Genomic DNA, 22,917 nt, shown 5'->3' on the forward strand with positions numbered 1-22,917 from the left:
GCTTGAGCCCATTCAGTCGCTGGCGGCTCAAGAGCAGCAGGGTTCAGAGGTCGGACATAACAGCAGACACCCGTCGCTACAGCTCAAAGACTTGTTTTCTTTGAAGCAACTTGAGCGTGAATGTGCAAAGACAGGGGGAGTTTATTTTTAGACTGCGTGACATCAGCGTTCAAAGTTCATGTAAATTAGACAAATAGATAATTAACACATGTGCTCCTGTGATCAACACCAAGCTCCTATGTCATAAACTTATGCTAAAAATAGAATGGAGGGCTCAAAAGTAAATAAATAAAAAGAAATCCGTTATAAAATAAAATAAACATACAATAGGTAAATTTGGGCTGCGGGTGTAACTCGCAATAAATTTAATTTTATTTCAAAATGTTTCTCCCAAAAGTTTTATGAATATTATCTCATACATTAGCCCTCCTCTGTGTTGCTGAAAGCTTATTGATTTATTATTATTATTATTATTATTATTTATAAATAACCTAGGCTATTATTAATATGGTCTCCAATGAACTTATGTCAACCAAGTGGCTATATGGTATTTGTTAACCTATCCTTAATGTTTAGTAATACGTCTCAAAAAACATTTAAAAAACAAAACAAAACAAATAGTTTATGTTAGCAATGCTGCTTTGGAAGCTGCTGCTCAAACATTTTTTTTATTTGACTGCTTCAAACAATCCTTAAGGCAAACGGGTTGTTTGGTGTCCTGTTTCAGACACCCTGCTGTCTGATAGCGCAGACACAGACAGAGCTCTCACTCTGACACTGTTTTCCGGAATCTGAAAAACGTCATGACGCAGAGTCGGCTACAGGTCTTCTCCAGACGTTGCCGATGAGCCGGTTTCTGTTTTCCGTTGTTGAGTGATCCGTCGTCACAACACTAACGATCGTTGTTGCTATGCAAAATGAGGACGTCACTGACGCGAATGGGTGGAGTGTTGCTATGGCGACCAGGAATGTTCAACAAAACAGGAGCGCGGGAAACAAAACACAGCTCCTTTCACCTACATTGATGCACTTTGACACAATGACACTATTATCAACTCTTTATGTATTAATTAACGTCATGTTAACGCCTATAATATCTGCTTTATTTTTAACAACAGCCAGCCTGTAGCGTCTTTCATAAAGAGGGGCATTCCCAGGAGGACCCCTTGGAATGCCGCTTAGGTCATCTATTGTGATGTATGAATGACCATTGTGGCCAAAGTTTACGTTATCCACCCATTCAAAAGTCTTTACTGAATGACAACACTAAACAGTTAAGATGAAGTCACACATATCCAGTGGTGGAATGTAACTAAGTACATTTACTCAAGTACTGTTCTTTCCTACAATTTTGTGGTTCTTGTACTTCACTTGAGTATTTCCACATTTGTAACTTTAGGGGCAAATATTGTACTCCACTACACCTAGCTGCCAGCTTTATGTTGATAAATTAAACCACATAAAAGTATATTAAGTAGTTAAAATGAGCCCTACCTGGACAACAGTAAAATGTTGCTTACATAAATATGTCAAAATGTATTACGTATTACGTATTATGTAATACAATACTATATTTAGAATAGGCCTATATATAACAACAATAACAATCTGACTGGGTCCATTCTACATAATGAGTACTTTTACTTTCGATACATTTTGATGCTGATATTATTTGTAGGTAAATTTGTTTGCAAGTTGAAATGGTCTATATACAAGTACAAGTAAATGCTTAATCAACAGATGTTGCTACCACTACTAAAATTGGACTGTTGTATTAGACCTTTGCTGTATAGGACTAAAGTATTGTCTTAATAATAAAAATATATATTAATAATAATTTATATTGTTTTATTAATTAAATGTTATTTTTAGCCTGTACTTTTGCTTCTAATGACTTTTATGTTCTTCAATAATATTTCTTAATTCTGTTTTTTTTTATTTTGCTGATGTGACACACTTTGTAACCATGAAAAAAGAGAAAGTGCTGTACATGTGTAGTAATAGTTTTATTACCAACCAAGGGCTAATTAACAGATCATAATGGGCACAAAAATATGTTGCAAAGCCTTGGAGTAGGCCTAATCAAGTTAAACACTTAAATTAAAGAGCAAAACAAAGTCTAAATATTGGCTCAGTGACAAAGCTGTATGATTCATGTCGCTCATTATGCTGATCATGAGGATTCCCTTTACCACAGTCTTAGGGAAAGACCTTTATGCCGCCAGGACAGCCCTGAGAAAAGCAAACTGCTATCGTGGAAAAGTACACATAACAAACCAGTTATCTACCTGCTCTACAACTAAACACACCCTCGTGTGGATTGCACACAGAAGGTACAAGTACTGCCTGCGGGTAGAGCACGTATGCAATCACCTCTGCTCCGACATGTTTTCATTGCTGTTTTGAATTTCATTCAAATGAGCTTACGCAAAATCCTTCATCACACTCCAGTAAACACAGTTCTTAATAAGTCAGATAAACTAACAAAGAATCCAAGCCTGCAGTTAAAAAAAAGAGGCTTTTGCGGCAGGAAGCCAATAAACAGAGTTACATTTACATAATTTTTGTTTTTGTTTTTTGTACAGTAATCTAAACAACATGCCACCTATGGGAGTTAGATTAACATCATATATTAAAACATAAAGGTTTGAGGTTGAAAGTAACATGAACATAAACATGAGGAATAGCTGCTGTAAAATACTATAGCTAATATTCTATCTTACAAACATGTCTAGCTGCTTTGCATAGAGTGAACTCTGACCTGTTTGAGCAGTGGTAACAATTCGAGGGTCAAACATTTTAACTATGTGTAGGGTATGGGATTTTGTCTGTGTACTACAGCTTCTTGGTGTGACATGAAGAGCGGTATAGTTTGTATTGTTATTTTCAATGAGCACTTTTCTTTTATTTGGTCACATATGTGTGTTAACTCTCCCAATGCTGACATTACATGGCAGATTTGCTACGGCATGCTGGCACAGATTCGTATTTCCTACTACGTAATCAGGCAAGATGATGTGGTCTATGTTAGGGAACAGTAGGAGTGTGAGTAGATGTGCTCAGCTGTGATGCCCAGAGTGGGGATGACACTGTGGAGTTTAATGTGACCATGGTGAGAGCAGGTGGAGTCGGAGGAGGTAGCTAGTTGAGTTGGTGGAGCTCTGCCTGATAGTTGGATCAGTGTCAAACAGACTGGTGAAAGTACAGAGTCTAATGGAGAAAAGGCAATTTGTGAATAGCCACCCTTTATTTAAGTAAAGTATAAGTAAAACACTTTAAGTTGTTGTTACTGAAATATATCTAACACAGTAGCACTGTACCTGCTAGAGTTTCTCCAACCATAACTCGTTAATGAAAGTGGGTTTTTCAGAAAATTATTATAAAATGCATTAAAGACTAGCTTAGGAAGACAAAAAAACAGAACTGCTGTAGTCCTGTATGTACTTGATATAAATGATAATGATTCAAATTAACTGTTAAAATTGCATCATTTGTGTGTGTTTTTTATGCGTTTGTTTGATATTCCGATTTGGGGACAGACAGACAGACCTGCATGTTCAAATGAACCTTTGATATATTTGCTGTGTAGGATGTTCTTTAGCTGACCATTATCCCAGTTCTTCAGCTTTCACAACAGCCGCTGTGTTTGTTGTCTTGCATAACGTCATGTCGCTGTCGGCCAATCTCAGATGGTCTAGCCTATTTCCCAGCAAGGTCGGCCCCCTCTCACAGGATACACCATATATGGAATATGACGTATCGGGGATCCCGCTTCTGGAATATTCCATTTCTCGAAGATGAGGTTAAAAAATATCTCTAAATGTTACTTTTCACCTTTGAACAGCACTAACGGACATCGCACATTTAACTTATAGTGTATAAAATTAATTTCGAAGCAATATTTGTCGTTGTTACCGCGTTGTTATGTGAGTGTTTGCTGTGTTTGTCCTCGCGGTGTCGGGTAAAGGCTCTCCCCTCTGTCTACGTCATTGTCTCAGCCTATAAAAGGGCTCCGAGCTCTCAGAGTTGGCAGTCAAACTTTCAGTAGCAGAACAAGAACACACAGGACAAGAGAGAATATATCTGGAGCGACGATTTAGGAGTTTATCCCAAACCTACAAAAGGATTTCCTCATCTCAAGTTTACATTTGCTTGAATCGTCCTTCTTGTTTTTTGGGGGAAAGATGATGTTCACCGGTTTCAACACGGAGTGCGATACCTCCTCCCGCTGCAGCACTGCTTCCCCGTCCGGAGACAATCTATACTACCCCTCTCCAGCGGGATCTTATTCCAGCATGGGCTCTCCCCAGTCTCAGGTATGTCCAGTGAAATATTATTCAACTTTTATAAAAAAAAAATGTATGATATTTAGCCTTCATGTTTGCATGCAACTTGAGTTCAAGCTAATTCTAGAATTCACTAACTCATACAGTTTAAACATAATTAATATAATCTAAATGAGAAATTGTCTTAGCCTACATTGATGTGTGCTTGAAATAGCTTAATGACCTGCTGCACACAGTGCAAAGCGCGCTTCATTCATTCACCTGGAAACCCCATAGAGAGAGTGTAACGTCATAGTTGACATCATATGGATATTTTTAAACCACACAGCTTTTTATAGACCATCCTGCAATGCTGCATCCCCTCTTCAAAGTATACCCAATGTACTCATGGTCCTCTTGCTTCATTACCCACAGGATTTCACTGACCTGACAGCATCAAGTGCCTCCTTCATCCCCACTGTCACAGCTATTTCGACAAGCCCGGATCTGCAGTGGATGGTCCAGCCTTTGATCTCCTCGGTGGCCCCTTCACACAGAGCTCACCCTTACAGCTCCAGCCCCAGCCCTGCTTACTCCAGACCAGGCATGAGGTCTGCCTCCAGGGTTCACAGCTCCACCAAGAGAGGCAAAGTGGAACAGGTAATTATCATTTGACCATGTACTTGAAGTGTTACATAACCTGTTCCATATGTTACAGTTCATTAATTATGACAGAGCTTGGAGACTAAACTTTTCTCTTGTCTTATGTTCAGGTGACACCTGAGGAGGAGGAGAAGAGAAGAATTCGCAGAGAGAGAAACAAACAGGCAGCAGCAAAGTGCCGTAACAGAAGAAGAGAACTCACTGACACTCTGCAAGCTGTAAGTATGCCATGGATTTGCCATTATTCATCAAAATGTGTTTTCTCGCCACAGCTTATAACAGTGTTATGCAGCAGCCAAGCTAACGCCACTTCCTCTTTTTTTCCTTTTAGGAAACTGACGAGCTAGAGGATGAGAAATCCAGCCTGCAGAACGATATTGCTAATCTTCTGAAGGAGAAGGAAAGGCTTGAGTTCATTCTGGCTGCTCATCAACCCATCTGCAAAATCCCCTCAGAGCTGGACAGTGACTTTGCCATGGCTTCCATTTCTCCCGTCCATGCCTGCCTGTCCACCCAGCCACAAACAACCATCCCCAGTGCAACCACTATCACTTCCAGCCAGCCAACCTTCACTTCAACCTCCAACTCTATCTTCTCCAGCAGCACCCCCGTCCTCTCCACCGCCACTGTCTCCAGCAGTGCGGTCAAGATGACAGACCTGGAATCCTCAGTCCTGGAGGAGTCTTTGGACCTGCTGGCAAAGACGGAGATGGAGACGGCGCGGTCGGTGCCAGAGGTGGATCTGTCTAACTCCATCTACACAACTCAGGACTGGGAGCCCCTTCACGCCTCAGCCAATAACACTGACTTTGAGCCCCTGTGCACACCCGTGGTGACCTGCACACCAGCCGGCACCACCTACACATCTTCTTTTGTGTTTACCTTCCCAGAGGCAGAGACCTTCCCCACTTGTGGCATTGCCCACAGGAGGGGAAGCAGCAGCAACGACCAGTCCTCTGATTCTCTCAGCTCCCCAACCCTGCTAGCCCTTTAAACACTCTTCCAAAAGACAATAATACTTCCTATTAAGCACATTTTCTTAATGTATGAGATATATGTGCAGATCACAGGGCTATGTATGGAATGGACTTTCACCAGGAAGCAAATTATTTATGATTTTATTCGCCTTTATCTATACTTGCCTATTACACCAATGTAGCAAGTTAAAAAGCATGTTTCAACTAATACCACCTAGTCGTTTTATGAGTTCCTATATGATTTTATGGTGCTAGATAACAATTGTTGTAGTGTTGATGTGTTCAGAGCAATAGTTATTATTGATCCAGTTTGTTTTCTGGTTGATGGAATGTGAGAGTAATTGTGAACTGTTTGTGAAGACAAGAAAAAAAATATATATATACTTAAAACGGACGTGCTTTGTCTTAACCATGATGGTCTGAGTGGTCTATTTTTGAAGTTTTCTGTGAAAACATTAGTGTTTTTAATTTATGAAATTTCAATTTATTTTTTTACAGAGAGAAAGTGAAGATGAATGTTTGTATGATATGTAAATAAAAAAGATAGTGATATTTAAATTCAATTATCTGCCTGGTTGTCTCTGTTGCACTCTACACACACACACACACACACACACACACACAAACACACATGCATAAATATTTTCTCTCTCTTGTGAGATAAGACAGCAGTGTTATTCAACATTCAATTAAAATAATGTCTAAAATTAGCCTCCATAAGGGATAGCAGTATTTTTCCTGCACCTCCACTGGCTCTATTTATTGTTCCGTCTGTTGCCAAGGTTAACTATACGTCAGGGCTCCTACGTCAGTGCGTTCTTTCCATTTTTTTAAATCTGCAAGCATAGCGCGGTGACGTCGTACTTCCATGCCCAAATATAGAACGAACTACGAAGATTCTCTGCTGCTGTTTGCCAGTAGACTGCAGACGGGCTTTTTCCGCTCAAACACATACATCTTAGTACATGGCTGCGGACAGAGACATCTGATTTGATTATTGGAATATAGGAAAAGGAAAAAAACGTGATGCATTGCTTCCCTCATCAGAACGATTTGTTGTTTTTTTAAAACGCTGCAAGACAACCGCTGGTCACGTATGCTTATACAAGACAACTCGCATGAGGATCCGAAACCAACGTTTTAACCACGATCTACGTTGGTTAACGTCGCAATAATGTCATCTTATCTCACAGTCTAAGACGCACGTGTGAGTTACACCGCAATGCAAAAAAACAAACTGACCTTAGAAATTCATGAACACAAAAACAGCAGTTTGAACTGTGTTTTGTGCAAAAGGACTGAGACAGCTGAACATGGAGTGTGAAGTGGTGTTATCATTCAGCCCGTTCTAAATCTTCATCCCCACTACACAGACAGACTCTAAATGCACCTCTTCTGGAGGCACAGCTGGGCCAAAATTAATACTGATGCAGCACGAATGATGATGAGTAGGTCACATGTAAATAATTTGGAAAATGCTGATTTAGAAATGTAAATAAATACTTCACCCACAAAATGACCAGTTGTTTATTAGTTTGCCCACTCACTCTGTTACCCTGATCTTTCAAAGAAAATTTCACATGTCTCAATGGTGAACAACAAATAACAACATAGAGAAAATTCTAGACGAGTGGAAGTAAATGGAGGCCGAAGCCAAAACATCCAATTACAAAGTCTCATTTATCTGGTCATATGCGTACTACCTCCTACCAATAGCAAACCAATACTTTTTTTTTTTTTATAGCAAAAATCCATTTGTTTGGACAGTACTGCACATATGACTGGATGAATAAGATTTGGATTATACTGCAGGAGTTGTGTGTGAGTCTGCCAACGGGTGTTTTATCCAGTTATGTTGTTGAACGCAGCTCCATTTACTTAAATTCTTCAAGGATTTACTCCCTTTTTTTCGATTCTTTACTTCACCATGGAGGCATGCTAGTTAAAAAGTTTTCTTTAAGAATTCAAGGTAACGTGGTGAATAATTTATATCCTAAAAATGGCGATTTTTTGGGTGAAGTATTCCTAATTCACAAATGGTCTAGCACATGTTTGTTTTTTTTCCCCATTGGTTTTTATTGCAAGAACACTGACAGTCTGCAGGCAGACATACAGTGGTATATACTGTACACCCTGTGACTAATGATCCTGTTTTTTCTTCCAAGAAACATACATCTGACTCAATTTTGTGCAATATGTACTGCCCTATCTATACATTTTCTACATGGTTTCCAGTACATTGAGAGCATTTGGGTGCTTAATTTAATCTCATAACTTTATGGCCGTGGTGCATGTTAGGTACTCTTAAAGCTGGGGGTTAAGTACACCTGTGTACAGTAATGCAACCCATATTTGATTTGAAATTAAACTAGGTGTGAGATTATTGTGACTGCCTTATGCAACTTTTCTTCTTTCATCAAACTACCTGATAAAAGTTTTGCCATAACCATTTCAGGTGATCTAATAATTTGACTTTGTCATCAAATAGCTCATATACCGCTCCCTGCTACTTGTCATTCTTCCCACTCACTTGCTCATTTCGCCTTTTATCAATATTTCAACATGTAAAGAATCATCAGAAGGCGGGTTGCTAAATGGCTCTTCACAGGAAATGCGTGGTTTGTGTGCACAGGAGTGACATGCAGGGTGGAAGACTACCATCGCACAATAGCTAACGTACTCTGACGTTTGAACCCTTCCAGTGTGGACACACCCTTTTTGTGCAACATGGCCAAGATATCAGCAGTTTCTACTCTGCTTCCTGTATTGGATAGAGGCCGTCTCTGCTAAAGTACAACATCAAACAGATAAAGAGTTTAACATATTTTATAAAGTTTAACACATTCAAGTTGCAGAAGTACAATGCTACTACCTTGACTCTTGCTTGCAGAATCAAGGAAGTAGGTTGGATTGAAACTGTGCTTGCACAGAGCCTCTTGTTTAGTTAGCACTGTGCTATTGCATAACAGCTGAATTCTGAGTATCTATCTGTTTTCCTTTGCACTTAAGCAGAGCCTCTTTTCCCTCAATAAAGCCTCAATGTGCGACCATGCAGCACCTAATAACTCTGTCTATTAATACCTCTTTGTCGGCCCCAGGGAGATGGGGTAGCAGCAGAAATAGCAGGTGCCTATTGCTTCTTTTAACATCAGCATCAACAGCAGTAAAATTAGACCACTATGACGCCAACCTGCGTCGGTGCTGCAACCCAGGGGAGGAACCAGCGTAAGCCTGATAGAAAGAGAGGAAGAAAGTAAGAGCGAGGTGAGGGGAGGAGGAGGGAAGGAGAAAATGATGAGTATATGCAGCAGGGAGGGAGGCAGACAGAGATCCCTTCCTTGGGTGTATTTGTGAGCACAGTGATGATGAAACAGCCAAGTTCGCCTCTGTGCCACGACGACAGGCTCAGTTTGGCTCGGTTCACAGAAACCCATCCCCTGATACCGTTCTTTTGTTAGGAGAGGATATGAAAGCTTTACAGAGCCATGAATACTTCAGTGTCTTCCCCCTGTGGCTGAAAGTCTGTCTGCGTGACTGAGTGATACTGTGATCATTATGGCATTTACAATGACAACAAATTACACTTTTATTGAAGCAAATGACACATTCCTTTCTTTATGTTACACTCAGTCCAGCTGACTCAATGTAAAGTTCACTGAAAGTGTGTGACAAATCAAATTTTGGTTTCAACTCAGTCTGTTTTTTTGCTCTTATCAGCATATGGTCTGATTTTTATGTATCTAGAGCTGATAGCAACCACAACTCAGAGAATGGCAGCAATTAATTGGAGGGTGTGAAGACACTTGCGTCAGCATGCAGGCTTATTTGAGGAAGTATTCCACTTCGTAAAGTAGGGCTTTCATAGTGACATGCAATTCTGAATCAGTGCCCAGAGGTGATAAAAAGGTTAGTCAATCAATACTAAGATTACGGAAGTACCTTTCCATCCTTATAGTCCTTAAAGACTGCACCTCACCCCAAGAAATCACTGAAAGTGGTTTATTGGACAGGTGTGACATTCACAAAAAGATGTAAAAATGTAGATTAGTCATATATGAAAGTTTTATGAATTTCATTTTAGCCTAAAAGCTCCATAGCATGGAGGAGTGTGAGCTATTCTTAGCGGTTATTTGACGCACTAAGCTACAATACTGGAGGGATTTCTCTATCCAATAATTACTGTTCACTTAGTGCCAGACTCCCCACACAGCAGCGCGTCCTCGTCTCGCCTCGTGGGATCAGTAACAAGGATGTTTCCCTGGAAACTGGACAGCTCTATCATATGTAATTGGGTAATCCCTGCACTGCTGACAGAAAAATAATAGCTTTTGGGATTTTCAAAATACCCCAGCCAACACTGGGTATGATATGTCTGTTTTGTAACCCAGATTTACCATTATCACATACTGGACGGGTTATTATGCAATTACTGTAATATTAAAGACATTTTTGAGTGAAAATCTATAAATATCAGTAACCTAACTGAGAACAGTAACAATAAAATGACAAGAGGTTATTTCTAATCTTATAACTACAGTGTCAACAGTAGAGTATCATCCGCTTTCTTTGGAAGCCAGTTTAAAATATATATAGTGATAGAAATAGATCAATTAATGCTCATTTGGCTAAAGCATATGTCTGCTGTCCAAGATAGATAGGTCAGCCTTTTATTCTCCTCACAGAAACCAACTTCGTCTTATGTTGAGAACAATACTATCATAATAGACAAGACTCTGACTGGTATCTAAGACCTGTTAAGGGGTATTTTTTATATTAATTTCTATTTCAAAAAATATGCCATCTACAATATATTCAGTAAAATAAGTGCAAACCCCTGATTTGCCATCATGTGGTGAACTTAACATGTCAGTACGTGACTTCCCACACTCATGAACAGTCTCTGGAATATTGCCATTTCGACCCACTAGAGGGCCCTAGGTCATAAATGTATTGGAGTCCATATCAGGGTCCCACTGGAATAAGCTCAAAATTCTTGATTGTCCAAAAGGAGTTTTGTGTAAGGTATTGGGTTGTTAAAATTTTAGGCCCACCACTTCATTATGTATTATAATGTTCCCCACAGATGTTGTGTTTCATGCTCTACTTCGGTTTTGCTCTCTGGCTCTAGTCTTTAGGGAGTACAGGCAAAAAGCTTAAGGTGTTGAATAGTTTGCGGTAAATTACTTATGACTTGAAGACTGGCCAGGTGTATGCCTCTGGTGGTCCCTGTTGAGTTAGCGTTGTCTGTCCTGGCCTTTCATTGGGGTGGGATTGTCATAATCCACTCCCTTTAACCACTGGCCCTGAATGCCACCTGAACCCTCCTTTCCTCTGTCCTCCGAACTGACAAGATGCTCTGGTTCTCTTCGGCCCCCTATATATATATATATATATATATATATATATATATATATATATATATATATATATATATATATATATATATATATATATTGTACTTTTACTTACTTTTCTACATTTAGCCAACAGCTTAAGTTACTTTTCAGGTCACGATTTAACATAAAGAAACATGAAAAATTAAAAGTGATTATTCACTCATAACTCAAAACAGTATATATATATATATATATATATATATATATATATATAGTACTTTTACTTAGCCAACAGCTTTACTTACTTTTCAGGTCACGATTTAACATAAAGAAACATGATAAATGAAAAGTGATTATTCACTCATAACTCATAACAGTATATTAAGTAGTTAAATTAGCCCTATCCTGAGAAAATAAAACTCTGCTTACATAAATGCATCACACATAATCCAATAATATATTGTACTTTTACTGAAGTAAGTTTTGCAGGGCTTTTACTTCTGGTGAAGTAATTCCACAGTGTGGTATAAGTACTTAAATAAGAGATCAGAATACTTTTTCCATCACTGCTTATAGCCAGGCAAAGTTGGCAACTGCCAAGACATCCAGGGCAACAGATTTATTCGGTCATTCACACAGAGGTTGAATTTCGTCACCCTGTTGAAATAATTAACTAACTAATAACTAACTAATTTTTTCAAGGTTTGCAGGAAACACAAACAACTTCACCAAAAGTGTAACATATGACATTTATTGATCATTTCACTCAAAAAGGATGTAACAAAGAATGTGTAAATTATGTAACTTAAGAGAAATAAATGAATTTTTTCAACATGCCTTTGTGACTTAAGCAAGATATGGTAAGACTTTATTTTGAACGTGTCTAGAGTCACACAAGCCTGTCAGAAACATGACATGACAAGTATCATGAGCAATAATGTTACTTCAAAGTGTCATTAATGTTCATGACACATCCCATGTCATGTTTATGATACGCTCTATGACACGTTTATGTCATTATATGTGTTACGAATATTAGTGTCAACAATAAAACACCGATAAACTAAACTGATAACTAAACAATCTCCCTCTAGCTCTACTTTGCTGGGTTCTTATTTGATGCCTATGAATGTGGCAAATTTTCAAAGAAGTGATTATCTTAAAGGGGTAAAATCACATGATCTGATCAACTGAGGATGTAGGCGATTTTACCATAGGTGGCCGGCGTCATGAGGAGATGATTTAGGCAAAAAACAACAACAATTTTGACAAAAAAATGACAGTGTGACGTTTTTTAACAGTGTGACGATTTACTAACCCGATTGCAAAGGAGCGCACTTCTCCCTCCAGGCCAGCGGCGGCGCTGCAGGGCTCGGTCAGGCCGTTTGTGTGAGCTGGAACTCGGTGTTAAACTGGTTGCTGGCACGGGCTGGTTGGTCGGTCGGTTGAGGGTAGCCATGGCTCGACTCGGTGCGCTACTGTTGTTACCGGTTCTTATTGAATCGGTATTTTCCATTTCTTTCTTTTTACCGGTCAACTCAAGAAAGTGTTTACGGGAGGAGATCCACAAAGACGTCCTGGTAACGGGGGAGTATGAAATAACTGAACAGGCAAACACCAAAACTAATCTGAAGGTGAGCTCAGACCTGCGGCCAGCTACAGTAACCAGCTTCTGTTGAGGCTGAAACAGCGTCAGTCTGTTAACATGTTGGTTTCAGTAATCTACCCTTTGGCAACGAAATCCACTGCTTGTGTTAAAATCGTCTCAACTGTCGGTGAAGTGCGGCGGAAATGTGTGACAACTGTTGGTAGCATTGAAGCTAACCTAGGCCCCGAAAAACACGTCTTCCTGGTTTTAGTTGCTAATTAGCCAGCTAACGTCAGCTTGTTAACATAATCATTAAGTATTCATCATGCCATCATCACACATTACTCTGACACAAATTAACGCCAATTTCGTCACCTATCGTGGGTGTTTGTGTCACAGTTGGTGTGTGTTTTATTATAAATAATCCAGTCACTGTCAGCGGCTAGGCTCTGCTGCTGTTACACGTCAGTCTTACAGCCTGCAGTCACAAGCTAGCCACATTAGCACATTAGCCACCGCAGCTAGCGGGTTCATGTCAACGACAGGTTGGATGGAGTCCATGAAAACACCTGCATATTACTTGTTCATGACGTGAAGACATAAAAATGAATCAGCATTGAGTCATCAGCTTCCCTCTAAAGTTCTGGCTTGAAACTACGTGCCAGATTCCCTTTTGATGTTATTCGGCCAAGTAAAACTGGAGATGTTGTCAAATATATTTAGTATAAAATATTGAATTAGATATTATCCTCATTTTACCTGTTACATGTTATATTTGCAACCTGTATTCATATTTGCAATATTTAAAATTCTGTGTTTTGAAACATAATTTTCAAGATCAGACTTTGTTTTCTTCACTTTCTTTTGAGTTCAACATTTTGATCAAGTAAGTCAAAGTTAAAAATTCATTATCAGGACATATAGGTGAGGTAACGCTGAAAAACCGATACAAACATGGCATGTTAAAGGTTTTTAACAGATTTTTTTACAGACATAATAGCCGAAGATTTCAGAGGGTTAATAAATAAATTAATGAATGAAGTCTTAAGATGTCTCCCATACATCATACAATGGCGTCTATCCTCATGCTGTTATTAACCCTTTTCATCTTCCTAAAACAACAAGATTCTGTAAAAAAAAACGTTTCAACAGCTGTCCAATAACACTGTTTTGCTGGTATTAGAAAGGTAATTGTTGGTTTTAATTAATGTTTTACACTCATGTTATTGCAGTCTCTTTTGGGTTACATGCATTTTCTTTGGCATGCCAAACATTTGGCCTATCCCACATGGGATTACAACTATCATTACCCACATTTTATGGTCTTGTATACACAAAGCATGTGGAAAAAGGAAGAAGATACACAGACCAACTCAGTAAAAAGCTTTTTTTTCCCCACTTCTCCGAGCTTTCCCCAGACAGCTGGCTTATTTATTTTTCATTTGTTAACAGCAAGCTCAGTCTTTGTGCATCCTCCATGTTTACAAAATCAATATTTATTTTCTATCTTGTGAAACAAAGCATTGCACTATTCACAAATAATTTAAAAGAAAAGAAGTATTAATTCTAAAAGAAAAACGGTGCTAATTTCCTATATGGTTTAGACAAAACACTTGGGGAAGAATAATAATTGTTAGTTTGATTATAGCATGTAATGTGTTTAGTATTTGTTATAATTTATAGTTTACTCTATAAAATGACATAATTGTTTACCAGAGCACAAGCTGAAATCTTTAAAATGCTGTTTTTTTGCAACCCCATAACCATTTTTTTAAATGTAGAAAGGCCATAAATACTAAGGACATGATTCATTCAACAATACAGTTAATATTTATCATTATTCTATTTAACTTTATAGATCACAGATTCCTCCAGCCACACTCTTTACTCCAAGGAAGATGCAACAAAAGGAAAGTTTGCATTCACCACAGAAGACTATGACATGTTTGAGGTGTGCTTTGAGAGCAAATCACCCATGGGTAAGTGTGTCATCTCATAGGCACAAAATTATAATTTATTTCTCACTCACATCAAAGTAAAATGTCATTATTATTCTTTCACTGGTCAATATACAGAAAGAGTTTGCTACAACTGTTATCAAGACACACATAGTTTGACCAAGAGCAAAGACTGTTAAATATTTTGTTTATAAATAAAATGTGCAGTAATAAGATTTAACCCTTTGTGGATGTTTTTGATGTGGTTATGAGTAGTTGGTTATACAATTTTTAGCTGTGAATTTATGTAAAAGAGTGATGCATCATGTTTTATGTAATGATTTAGATTTACTCAGTAGTGAAGAAAAGGCAAAAAGAATGAGGGGGGGGGGGAAACAGAGGAAACTGATCATGATGACTAGAGAAAAACTTCTTAGTCGGTTTTTTTTGCAATTTTGCAACCAGGCTAGGATTACATAGCACAATGAGTTTACACAATGAACTTTAAATGTTGTACTTCAGTTAATTGTTGCTCTTTTTAATCAGGGACTGGAAGAGTGCCTGACCAGCTGGTCAATCTGGACATGAAGCATGGCGTGGAGGCCAAAAACTATGAAGAGGTAAGTATTTGAGTTCAAAGCATTTGCTTGCTTTTCTTGAATGCTAGAGATACTGCAGACAAAGACAGTCTGTCTGCAGCTTGTAGACTAGGTCAGTGGATGTGGGACACTGGTCTTGCAGCAGATTCGTAGTGCCAGTTTGAGCCACAACCTACTGAGCCACAAGTTTATTTTATTAATTGCCAGCATTCCTGAGCCTGTTGAAAGTGTTATAGGGCACCGAAAATTAATCCACTGGATCAAATTTGCTAATATACCCCTGGTCAGGATAGAGGGCCTTACATATCGATGTACCTTTTTCAACAAAAGGAGTTCAGATTCAAGATGCAGGAGGCGGACAATTCTTTCTTTGGAACCATTGCATAACATCAAAATAAGCAGTGACTTCATGAGATTAAGAAATCAAGTGGAGCTGTGTAAACATGAATAGCTCTAGTACGTGCATTTATTATACATTCAATACTTGTTCCTGGCATCAATGTGGATGACCGGTGCTGAATTCGTAGCATTACCAAGTGCCTGTTGTCAACATATAATATTACGTCAAGGTGTCTCTGTCTACAGAAGAACGGAATTAGTGGAGGAGGTTCTTTGCCTCCCAGTCATTCAGTATTTTCCTAAATAGGGACACATTGTTGTGCATCATCACTTCCATTACTTGGTCATCATTCTGCGAGTGGATTGCACTTGGCATTGTTGCTCCCTCAGAGGCAACACTTAATAATAAGTACAGAAGTGATAAAGTCTGTGAGCTGAGAATCGCCCCCATCCCACACATGGTGCACGAACATGACGTTCTTTTCTACCGAGTGAGCACGTGGGCGGATGCTTAGGGAGAGCTCAAGCAAGTGGGCTAGCCTGTCTGTGGGCAGGAGGGTTGGGCTAAAATTGTATTCACCTACGTAGATGGGTGTGTTTGAACAAATCTGCAAGATGTTCAGTACATGATGAATTGGTGATGGCTGAATGTGCTAAAAGTCTGTTACACAATGTTTGGGAATGTGTATTTGGCTGTTGCATGCCGTTTATCAGGCAGGTTTTAATATGCAAATTCCACATTGGGAAAATGTTGACGTCTGCTGCAGACAAGTTAAGGCTGTAGTTTGGTTAATTTGTCCAAATGTGGCAGCATTCTCGCTTTTTAGTTAGTCCATTTAGGGTTCACAAAGAATGTATAGGTCACATGGACCATTGGTACCTGTTCACTGGGCAGGTTTTGTGACCTGTCCTGCATCATCATATGCAACATTACACAGTTAATTATTGTGTCTAACAGCATGCCGTACCAAGAGAGCACACACTCAAATAGTTGGTGTGATTATTATTAGTTAAGACTACAACTTGACATCCATTGTAAATAATTTAAAAAACAGTCTTCATAATGTAAAGGAGAAGAAGTATCTGTCACTACAAGATGAGCAACAATGGTTCCCATAACAGTAAGATTTGTACACGTCACATTAATTTCACATAATCCTGTGGTTGGTCCATTTTGTGCTCCACCCTCTCGGGCAGTGCAGCTGTTCAGTTCACACCAGAGTTCAAGTGGCAGCTTTCTCACCAGCCTAAATAAACACGAGTAGATGGCAACTCACACATCAGCAGTATACTCCTCCTTGAGGCAAATTTGTGATATGTGATACTGGACTATACAAATAAACTCAACTTTACTACATGGTATCAGAGTGACACCTGCTGGACAAAGTTCATAGTGGAACTGTTTGTCTTTCCTACCATCGGCCTCTCAGGCTTCACTTTTCAGTGGTTTTATCAGCTTCTGTTTTGTTTTGTCAGATTGCCAAGGTGGAGAAGCTGAAGCCTCTTGAGGTCGAGCTGAGGCGACTGGAGGACCTCTCTGAATCCATCGTCAATGACTTTGCTTACATGAAGAAGAGAGAGGAGGAGATGCGGGACACCAATGGTAGGAAAACAGAGGGCACATAAAATACTTACTGCATGTACTTTATTGAGTTCTTAAACCTGTAGGACTCTGTGTGGATTAGGTCAGATTTGAACCCATAATTAATTTTAGAATAGGGCCAGATTGGTTGTTTGTGCAGTATAAAGAGGTTGATGATGCCAGATTAATTGCTAGGATGATAAACGATCAGGCTTTCTGTCTGTTGATCAGATGGATTTCTGGCATCTCTGAAAATATGGTCAGCTTTCTTGCAGTTTGAGTAGCCTGGTTTAAATAATTTTTTTCAATGCCAATCAGATTTTAATTACCTAAGGGAAGGAAAGTAAAACCTGTTTTTGTTGATGTTTCATTGTATGAACAAAAAGTATTACTCCCTGGCCAATAACATGAACACTTCTCTTTTTTTTCACCCTTCTTTAGAGTCCACCAACACACGTGTGCTGTACTTTAGCATATTCTCCATGTGCTGTCTCATTGGGCTGGCCACATGGCAGGTCTTCTACTTGCGGCGCTTCTTCAAGGCAAAGAAGCTGATCGAGTAGAGCGGCCCCGAGCTCCTTAACTCGGGGGAAGCTGCCCGCTGGTCAGCCAACACATCCCAACATCCGCCCTCCTTGGACTAGCTTCAGCAAACAACAGCAAGTGGGGTTGAGGGGCTCAAATTCTAGTTTTCACGGCTGTAAGAGAGAGTACCAAGGTTGTCCTCTGAAAAAATGAATCACCTGCTTATTTAGTGGTTTGAAACATGATAAGCGCTGTAGGGAGAAATGCACTGTGAGACATGGGAGGCGTATGTCACTGCAGTAGTGAGATATTTCCACCTAATGGTATTTCACTTTTCTGTCTGCACTGTTTTGAATGTTGCAGCTTACTTAATAAGACCTTGTTCCTTCAACCAGTTTGACCAGTGATGTTTGATTTTGAGCTCGATTTGAATGGATGTGCCATGAGCGAATGTCTTTTGCCCTTCTGTTGATGTACACATTCTTTGCCATGCCAAGCAAACTAGATCCTTGGTGCCCTTTTATCAAGTGAAGGCTGTTTTGAAAAAAAGTGGTTCGTTGTTACTTAAAAAAATCAGCAACCACTGAACTTCTGTGTTATGTCACTTAATTTGCATACATGTTTGGTAGCTAAATTTAACCGTGTCTTTAGTTTGTTTTCATATTGTAAATGCTACTTAGTTGCTTCTACAGGTATATTTTCGGGGGGTTGTGAGTTGTCGGAGTAATATTCTCTTAGTTATAAATTAGGTCACTTCTATGAGCTCTTGCACGTCTTGTTTTTGAAACATCTGAACATTAATTTGTCACAAATCAAAAGTAAGGAGAAACCAAAAACCTTGTCCTTAGGAAGGAATTTGCAGCATTATATTGTATGTATATGGCTATGAGTAATTTAACCACCTGACTTCTATGATACAGTTCTTATATACTCGTGCAGGCTTCTCTTGTCAGACAGCAGTGGAGGGTTTTTTGACAGGAAATGTAAAATAGGCAATCCAAACACTTTCTGAAATGTCCTCTCAGTCATCGCCCCTTTTATTCACACACTGGTAAATTTAATTGTCCTTTTGCAATTTTCAAAATGTCACTTCACAATTACAGAGCAGATCCATCCAGCGTGCTTCTTTTCTTTAGAAATACTTCTGAGGCTTGGGTTACATGAGAATGCGGGTGGTTGTGTTCAGATTGTTTTCAACAGGGATTAATTGAGGCATCTGTCATGGGTACATTTTTAACAATGAACATGCGCATTGTGCGCAAATCAATGATTTTTATGTTGACTGATAAATTTTGTAAATTTGTGTTGGGCTTTTATTCAATAAAATATTGGATGGATTTACATTAGTTATGGTGTAGTTGAACATCTATTTCCCACTTGTGATGCTAATATATGGAGTGTGAAAGATGGGTTTTTACTTTAAAAAACAGTTTACCATCCAACAGATGTAGGCTGTAATATCACATTTGTCAGTGCTAAACTGAAGTTGCTACAGGAAGAGAAGGATTCGATTTTATTTCAAACATGTGAAAGTTAATTAAATAATACAGGAAAACAAAACAAGAATACTGCAGGCTTGAGATAATTAATATAAATATATATAACATAACATCAATAAAGTCAACAGACATGTTCTTAAAGTGTGTAAAATACTCTGCTGTAAATAATATTTTGTCTAACATGGTTTCCCACATTAAAAGTGAAAAACTTTGAGATTAGGCTGAAAGCACATCTACTCCTCCCTCACTGAGAGATACTGGATCTGGCTTCCAACACCACTTCTTGTGGATAAGGATGACCTGTAAAAGTGCAGTGCGAGCTGGTCGCTTAGCTCCACAGCTCACATACTGCAGCTGCAATGTCGGTGTCTGGTCTATTTTCTCACTTGGATGAAACATTAATGGGCTTTCAGACTCAGACGAGGAGTCTGTTGTGCACCAACATCTGTGACGAGCACACATATCACAATGGTAAGTGTAGTTGGCTTTATAGTGGTTGTGAAACAGACGATCTCTTGAATGTGTTTGCTCTCTGCACTGAGGATTTCAGGTTTCTTTAACTACTTCTGCTTAGCCTTGGAAGTTGTGACGTATTAAACATACTTTTCCTGGCAAACAATTCAGTCTCAGATTTTAGGAAAGTGCAGAAACATCTTCCCCTTCAGTAAAGGAATGTAAAGTCCTCAGTATAATCAATATAGTCAAGATCAGACATTTTAGGGAGCATAAACATGTTTTTAGTGGAGGGGTGCTTTAAACATTCTATACCATATTCCCCAGTGTTCACAATACACACCTCAATCAAATAGAATAAAAATTAAACAATGTACCTGTCTTATACGAGTTCCCCTCTCTGACCATCTATCTCATATTCGTTCATTATGTTCTAAAACGTGTTTAAACCATAAGACTATAAATAAAGTTAAAACTTGTTAACTGGTCAACCCATTTTCATTTCCTCATTACAGTTGCTAGGTGGATTCCGTCATTTCTAATACATTAATAATAATTATAAATTTAAGTAAAGTAGGCTGTAGGTGTGAAAGGTATAGAATGTATCCAAATTGAAATACATTTAAATGACAAAGCATTGGTTGCTCTGATGGTCACATTACTGTCCTTTATAAAGATATTTTCCTGACTACATTTTCTTTCTTAATCTTTATAAGTACAAAGTTAATGTCTAATTTATGATTTATGATGAGTTCTGATTCTGAGGTTTCACTCGTTCACGTGACCACAGCTGTTTACATCCTTGGTGCACTTTAGAAAGAGGAAGCAGTCATTAAACTTATTTGGAAACTGCTTTTATTAAAAACAACTTCAATACAACAATAAGTGCATCAAAACTCCATAGCAACAAGAGAGAAATTGAGCACCACCTTTCCAAACAAACAACTGAAAGCATTTTACAGCTGTGCAGTACAGAGGCTCATTGTGACCCTCGCATGTCATCAAAGCTCCACAACAGACAGTGGATGAACTGTGTTATTACTTTGATGCATCAAAGAGGGTTTTTTCTGTCTTTATATTCTTCAGAAATATTAAAATGATATCCATGTTGTTGTCTTTCAGATTTGTAACTAGTGGACTCAAGGTAGGATATATATATACAGTAGGGTTCAAAATAATAGCAGTCCAATGTGACTAACCAGATTAATCCAGGTTTTTAGTATATTTTTTATTGCTACATGGCAAACATGTAGCGTACGTACCAGTAGGTGCAGTAGATTCTCAGAAAACCAACAAGACCCAGCATTCGTGATATGCAGCTCTTAAGGCTGTGCAATTGGGCAATTAGTTGAAAGGGGTGTGTTCAAAAAGATAGCAGTGTGTGAATCAGGTGGCCTCTATTTAAGGATGAAGCCAGCACTTGTTGAACATGCATTTCTCTTTGAAAGCCTGAGGAAAATGGGTCGTTCAAGACATTGTTCAGAAGAACAGCGTACTTTGATTAAAAAGTTGATTGGAGAGAGGAAAACTTATAAAGAGGTGCAAACAATTATAGGCTGTTCAGCTAAAATGATCTCCAGTGCTTTAAAATGGAGAGCAAAACCAGAGACAAGCAGAATGGCAAAGGCTCAGCCAATGATCAGCTCCAGGATGATCAAAGACAGTCTGGAGTTACCTGTAAGTGCTGTGACAGTTAGAAGACGTCTGTGTGAAGCTAATCTATTTACAAGAATCCCCCGCAAAGTCCCTCTGTTAAAAAAAAGGCATGTGCAGAAGAGGAACATTTTGTGGACTGATGAGAGTAAAATTGTTCTTTTTGGGTCCAAGGGCCGCAGATAGTATGTGAGACGAGCCCCAAACTCTGAATTCAAGCCACAGTACACAGTGAAGACAGTGAAGCATCATGATATGGGCATGTTTCTCCTACTATGGTGTTGGGCCTATTTATCACATACCAGGGATAATGGATCAGTTTGCATATGTCAAAATATTTGAAGAGGTCATGTTGCCTTATGCTGAAGAGGACATGCCCTTGAAATGGGTGTTTCAACAAGACAATGAGCCCAAACACACTAGTAAACCAGCAAAATCTTGGTTCCAAACCAACAACATTGATGGCCAGCCCAATCCCTTAATCCAGTTGAGAACTTGTGGGGTGACATCAAAAATGCTGTTTCTGAAGCAAAGCCAAGAAATGTAAATGAATTGTGGAATAACAGCTGAAAGGTGCCACAAGTTGGTTGACTCCATGCCACACAGATGTGAAGCGTTTATAAAAAACTGTGGTCATACAACTAAATATTAGTTTAGTGATTCACAGGATTGCTAAATCCTAGAAACAAAAAAGTTTGTACAAAATAGTTTTGAGTTTGTAAAGTCAACGGCAGACATTGCTATTTTTTTTTAACACACCCCTTTCAACTAATTGCCCAATTGCACAGCCTTAAGAGCTGCATATCACAAATGCTGGGTCTTGTTGGTGAGAATCTATTGCATCTACTAGTACCTTGTTTGCCATGTAGCAATAAAAAATATACTAAAAGCCTGGATTAATCTCGTTAGTTTTAGTGATTAATCTGGTTAGTCATATTGGACTGCTATATATATATATATATATATATATATATATATATGTGTGTGTGTGTGTGTGTGTGTATCATCAATTCTATTTCCCATCAATAATCTACATTTAAGGCAGGTTTTGGACTTCTCAATAAAGATGAACCCTCAGAAGATACTTGCAACATTATTGTAATCATCATCCAGTCTAAAAACAAAATCCATTAGAAATGACAAATAGATCTTAGCTATGCAGGAGAAACTGTAGGCTACCTTACCTTCTCAATTTATGTTTTCAACTAGTTTTTTATTCTCATAATAAAAGCCCTACTACATAAATACTTTTACTATTATTGTATTTTTAGGGCTAAGTGTTTGTGTTGTATGTATTGTATATCTACATCCGCGATTGTCAACTATCAGTTAATAATAGCCTAATAATAATACATAATATCAGACAGCTAATCAGTGATCTGAAGTATACATAAAGATGTAGCTGTGGCTGCTGTTGTTATTTCATTCATGTATAATTATACCACTGTTAAGTGATATTAGCAAAAATAAACAAATCACTACTTAATCATCACATCACATC

General features: G+C 38.6%; 2 protein-coding genes across 2 annotated transcripts; both read left to right on the top strand.

The window, feature by feature from the left end:
* Nucleotides 1–4,046: 4,046 nt before the first annotated feature.
* On the top strand, nucleotides 4,047–6,417 carry fosab (v-fos FBJ murine osteosarcoma viral oncogene homolog Ab). The gene is made up of 4 exons (XM_059357042.1): nucleotides 4,047–4,316; nucleotides 4,701–4,925; nucleotides 5,039–5,146; nucleotides 5,260–6,417. The coding sequence occupies exons 1-4, from the start codon at nucleotides 4,185–4,187 to the stop codon at nucleotides 5,920–5,922; spliced, it is 1,128 nt and encodes a 375-aa protein (XP_059213025.1). The 5' UTR covers nucleotides 4,047–4,184; the 3' UTR covers nucleotides 5,923–6,417.
* Nucleotides 6,418–12,648: 6,231 nt separating this feature from the next.
* On the top strand, nucleotides 12,649–19,157 carry tmed10 (transmembrane p24 trafficking protein 10). Its single transcript, XM_059356805.1, has 5 exons — nucleotides 12,649–12,875; nucleotides 14,688–14,808; nucleotides 15,313–15,386; nucleotides 17,181–17,307; nucleotides 17,728–19,157. Exons 1-5 carry the CDS (start codon nucleotides 12,699–12,701, stop codon nucleotides 17,847–17,849), a joined length of 621 nt encoding a protein of 206 aa, XP_059212788.1. The 5' UTR covers nucleotides 12,649–12,698; the 3' UTR covers nucleotides 17,850–19,157.
* Nucleotides 19,158–22,917: the final 3,760 nt, after the last annotated feature.

This window comes from Centropristis striata, chromosome 18 (genome assembly GCF_030273125.1).
Source record: "Centropristis striata isolate RG_2023a ecotype Rhode Island chromosome 18, C.striata_1.0, whole genome shotgun sequence".
Classification (NCBI taxonomy): domain Eukaryota; kingdom Metazoa; phylum Chordata; class Actinopteri; order Perciformes; family Serranidae; genus Centropristis; species Centropristis striata.

Coding starts and splice junctions, on each gene's coding strand:
- fosab (XM_059357042.1), top strand. CDS start 4,185: ATGATGTTCACCGGTTTCAACACGGAGTGCGATACCTCCTCCCGCTGC. Junction 4,317..4,700: donor TGGGCTCTCCCCAGTCTCAG/GTATGTCCAGTG, acceptor CATTACCCACAG/GATTTCACTGACCTGACAGC. Junction 5,147..5,259: donor TCACTGACACTCTGCAAGCT/GTAAGTATGCCA, acceptor TTTTCCTTTTAG/GAAACTGACGAGCTAGAGGA.
- tmed10 (XM_059356805.1), top strand. CDS start 12,699: ATGGCTCGACTCGGTGCGCTACTGTTGTTACCGGTTCTTATTGAATCG. Junction 14,809..15,312: donor TGAGAGCAAATCACCCATGG/GTAAGTGTGTCA, acceptor CTTTTTAATCAG/GGACTGGAAGAGTGCCTGAC. Junction 17,308..17,727: donor GGAGATGCGGGACACCAATG/GTAGGAAAACAG, acceptor ACCCTTCTTTAG/AGTCCACCAACACACGTGTG.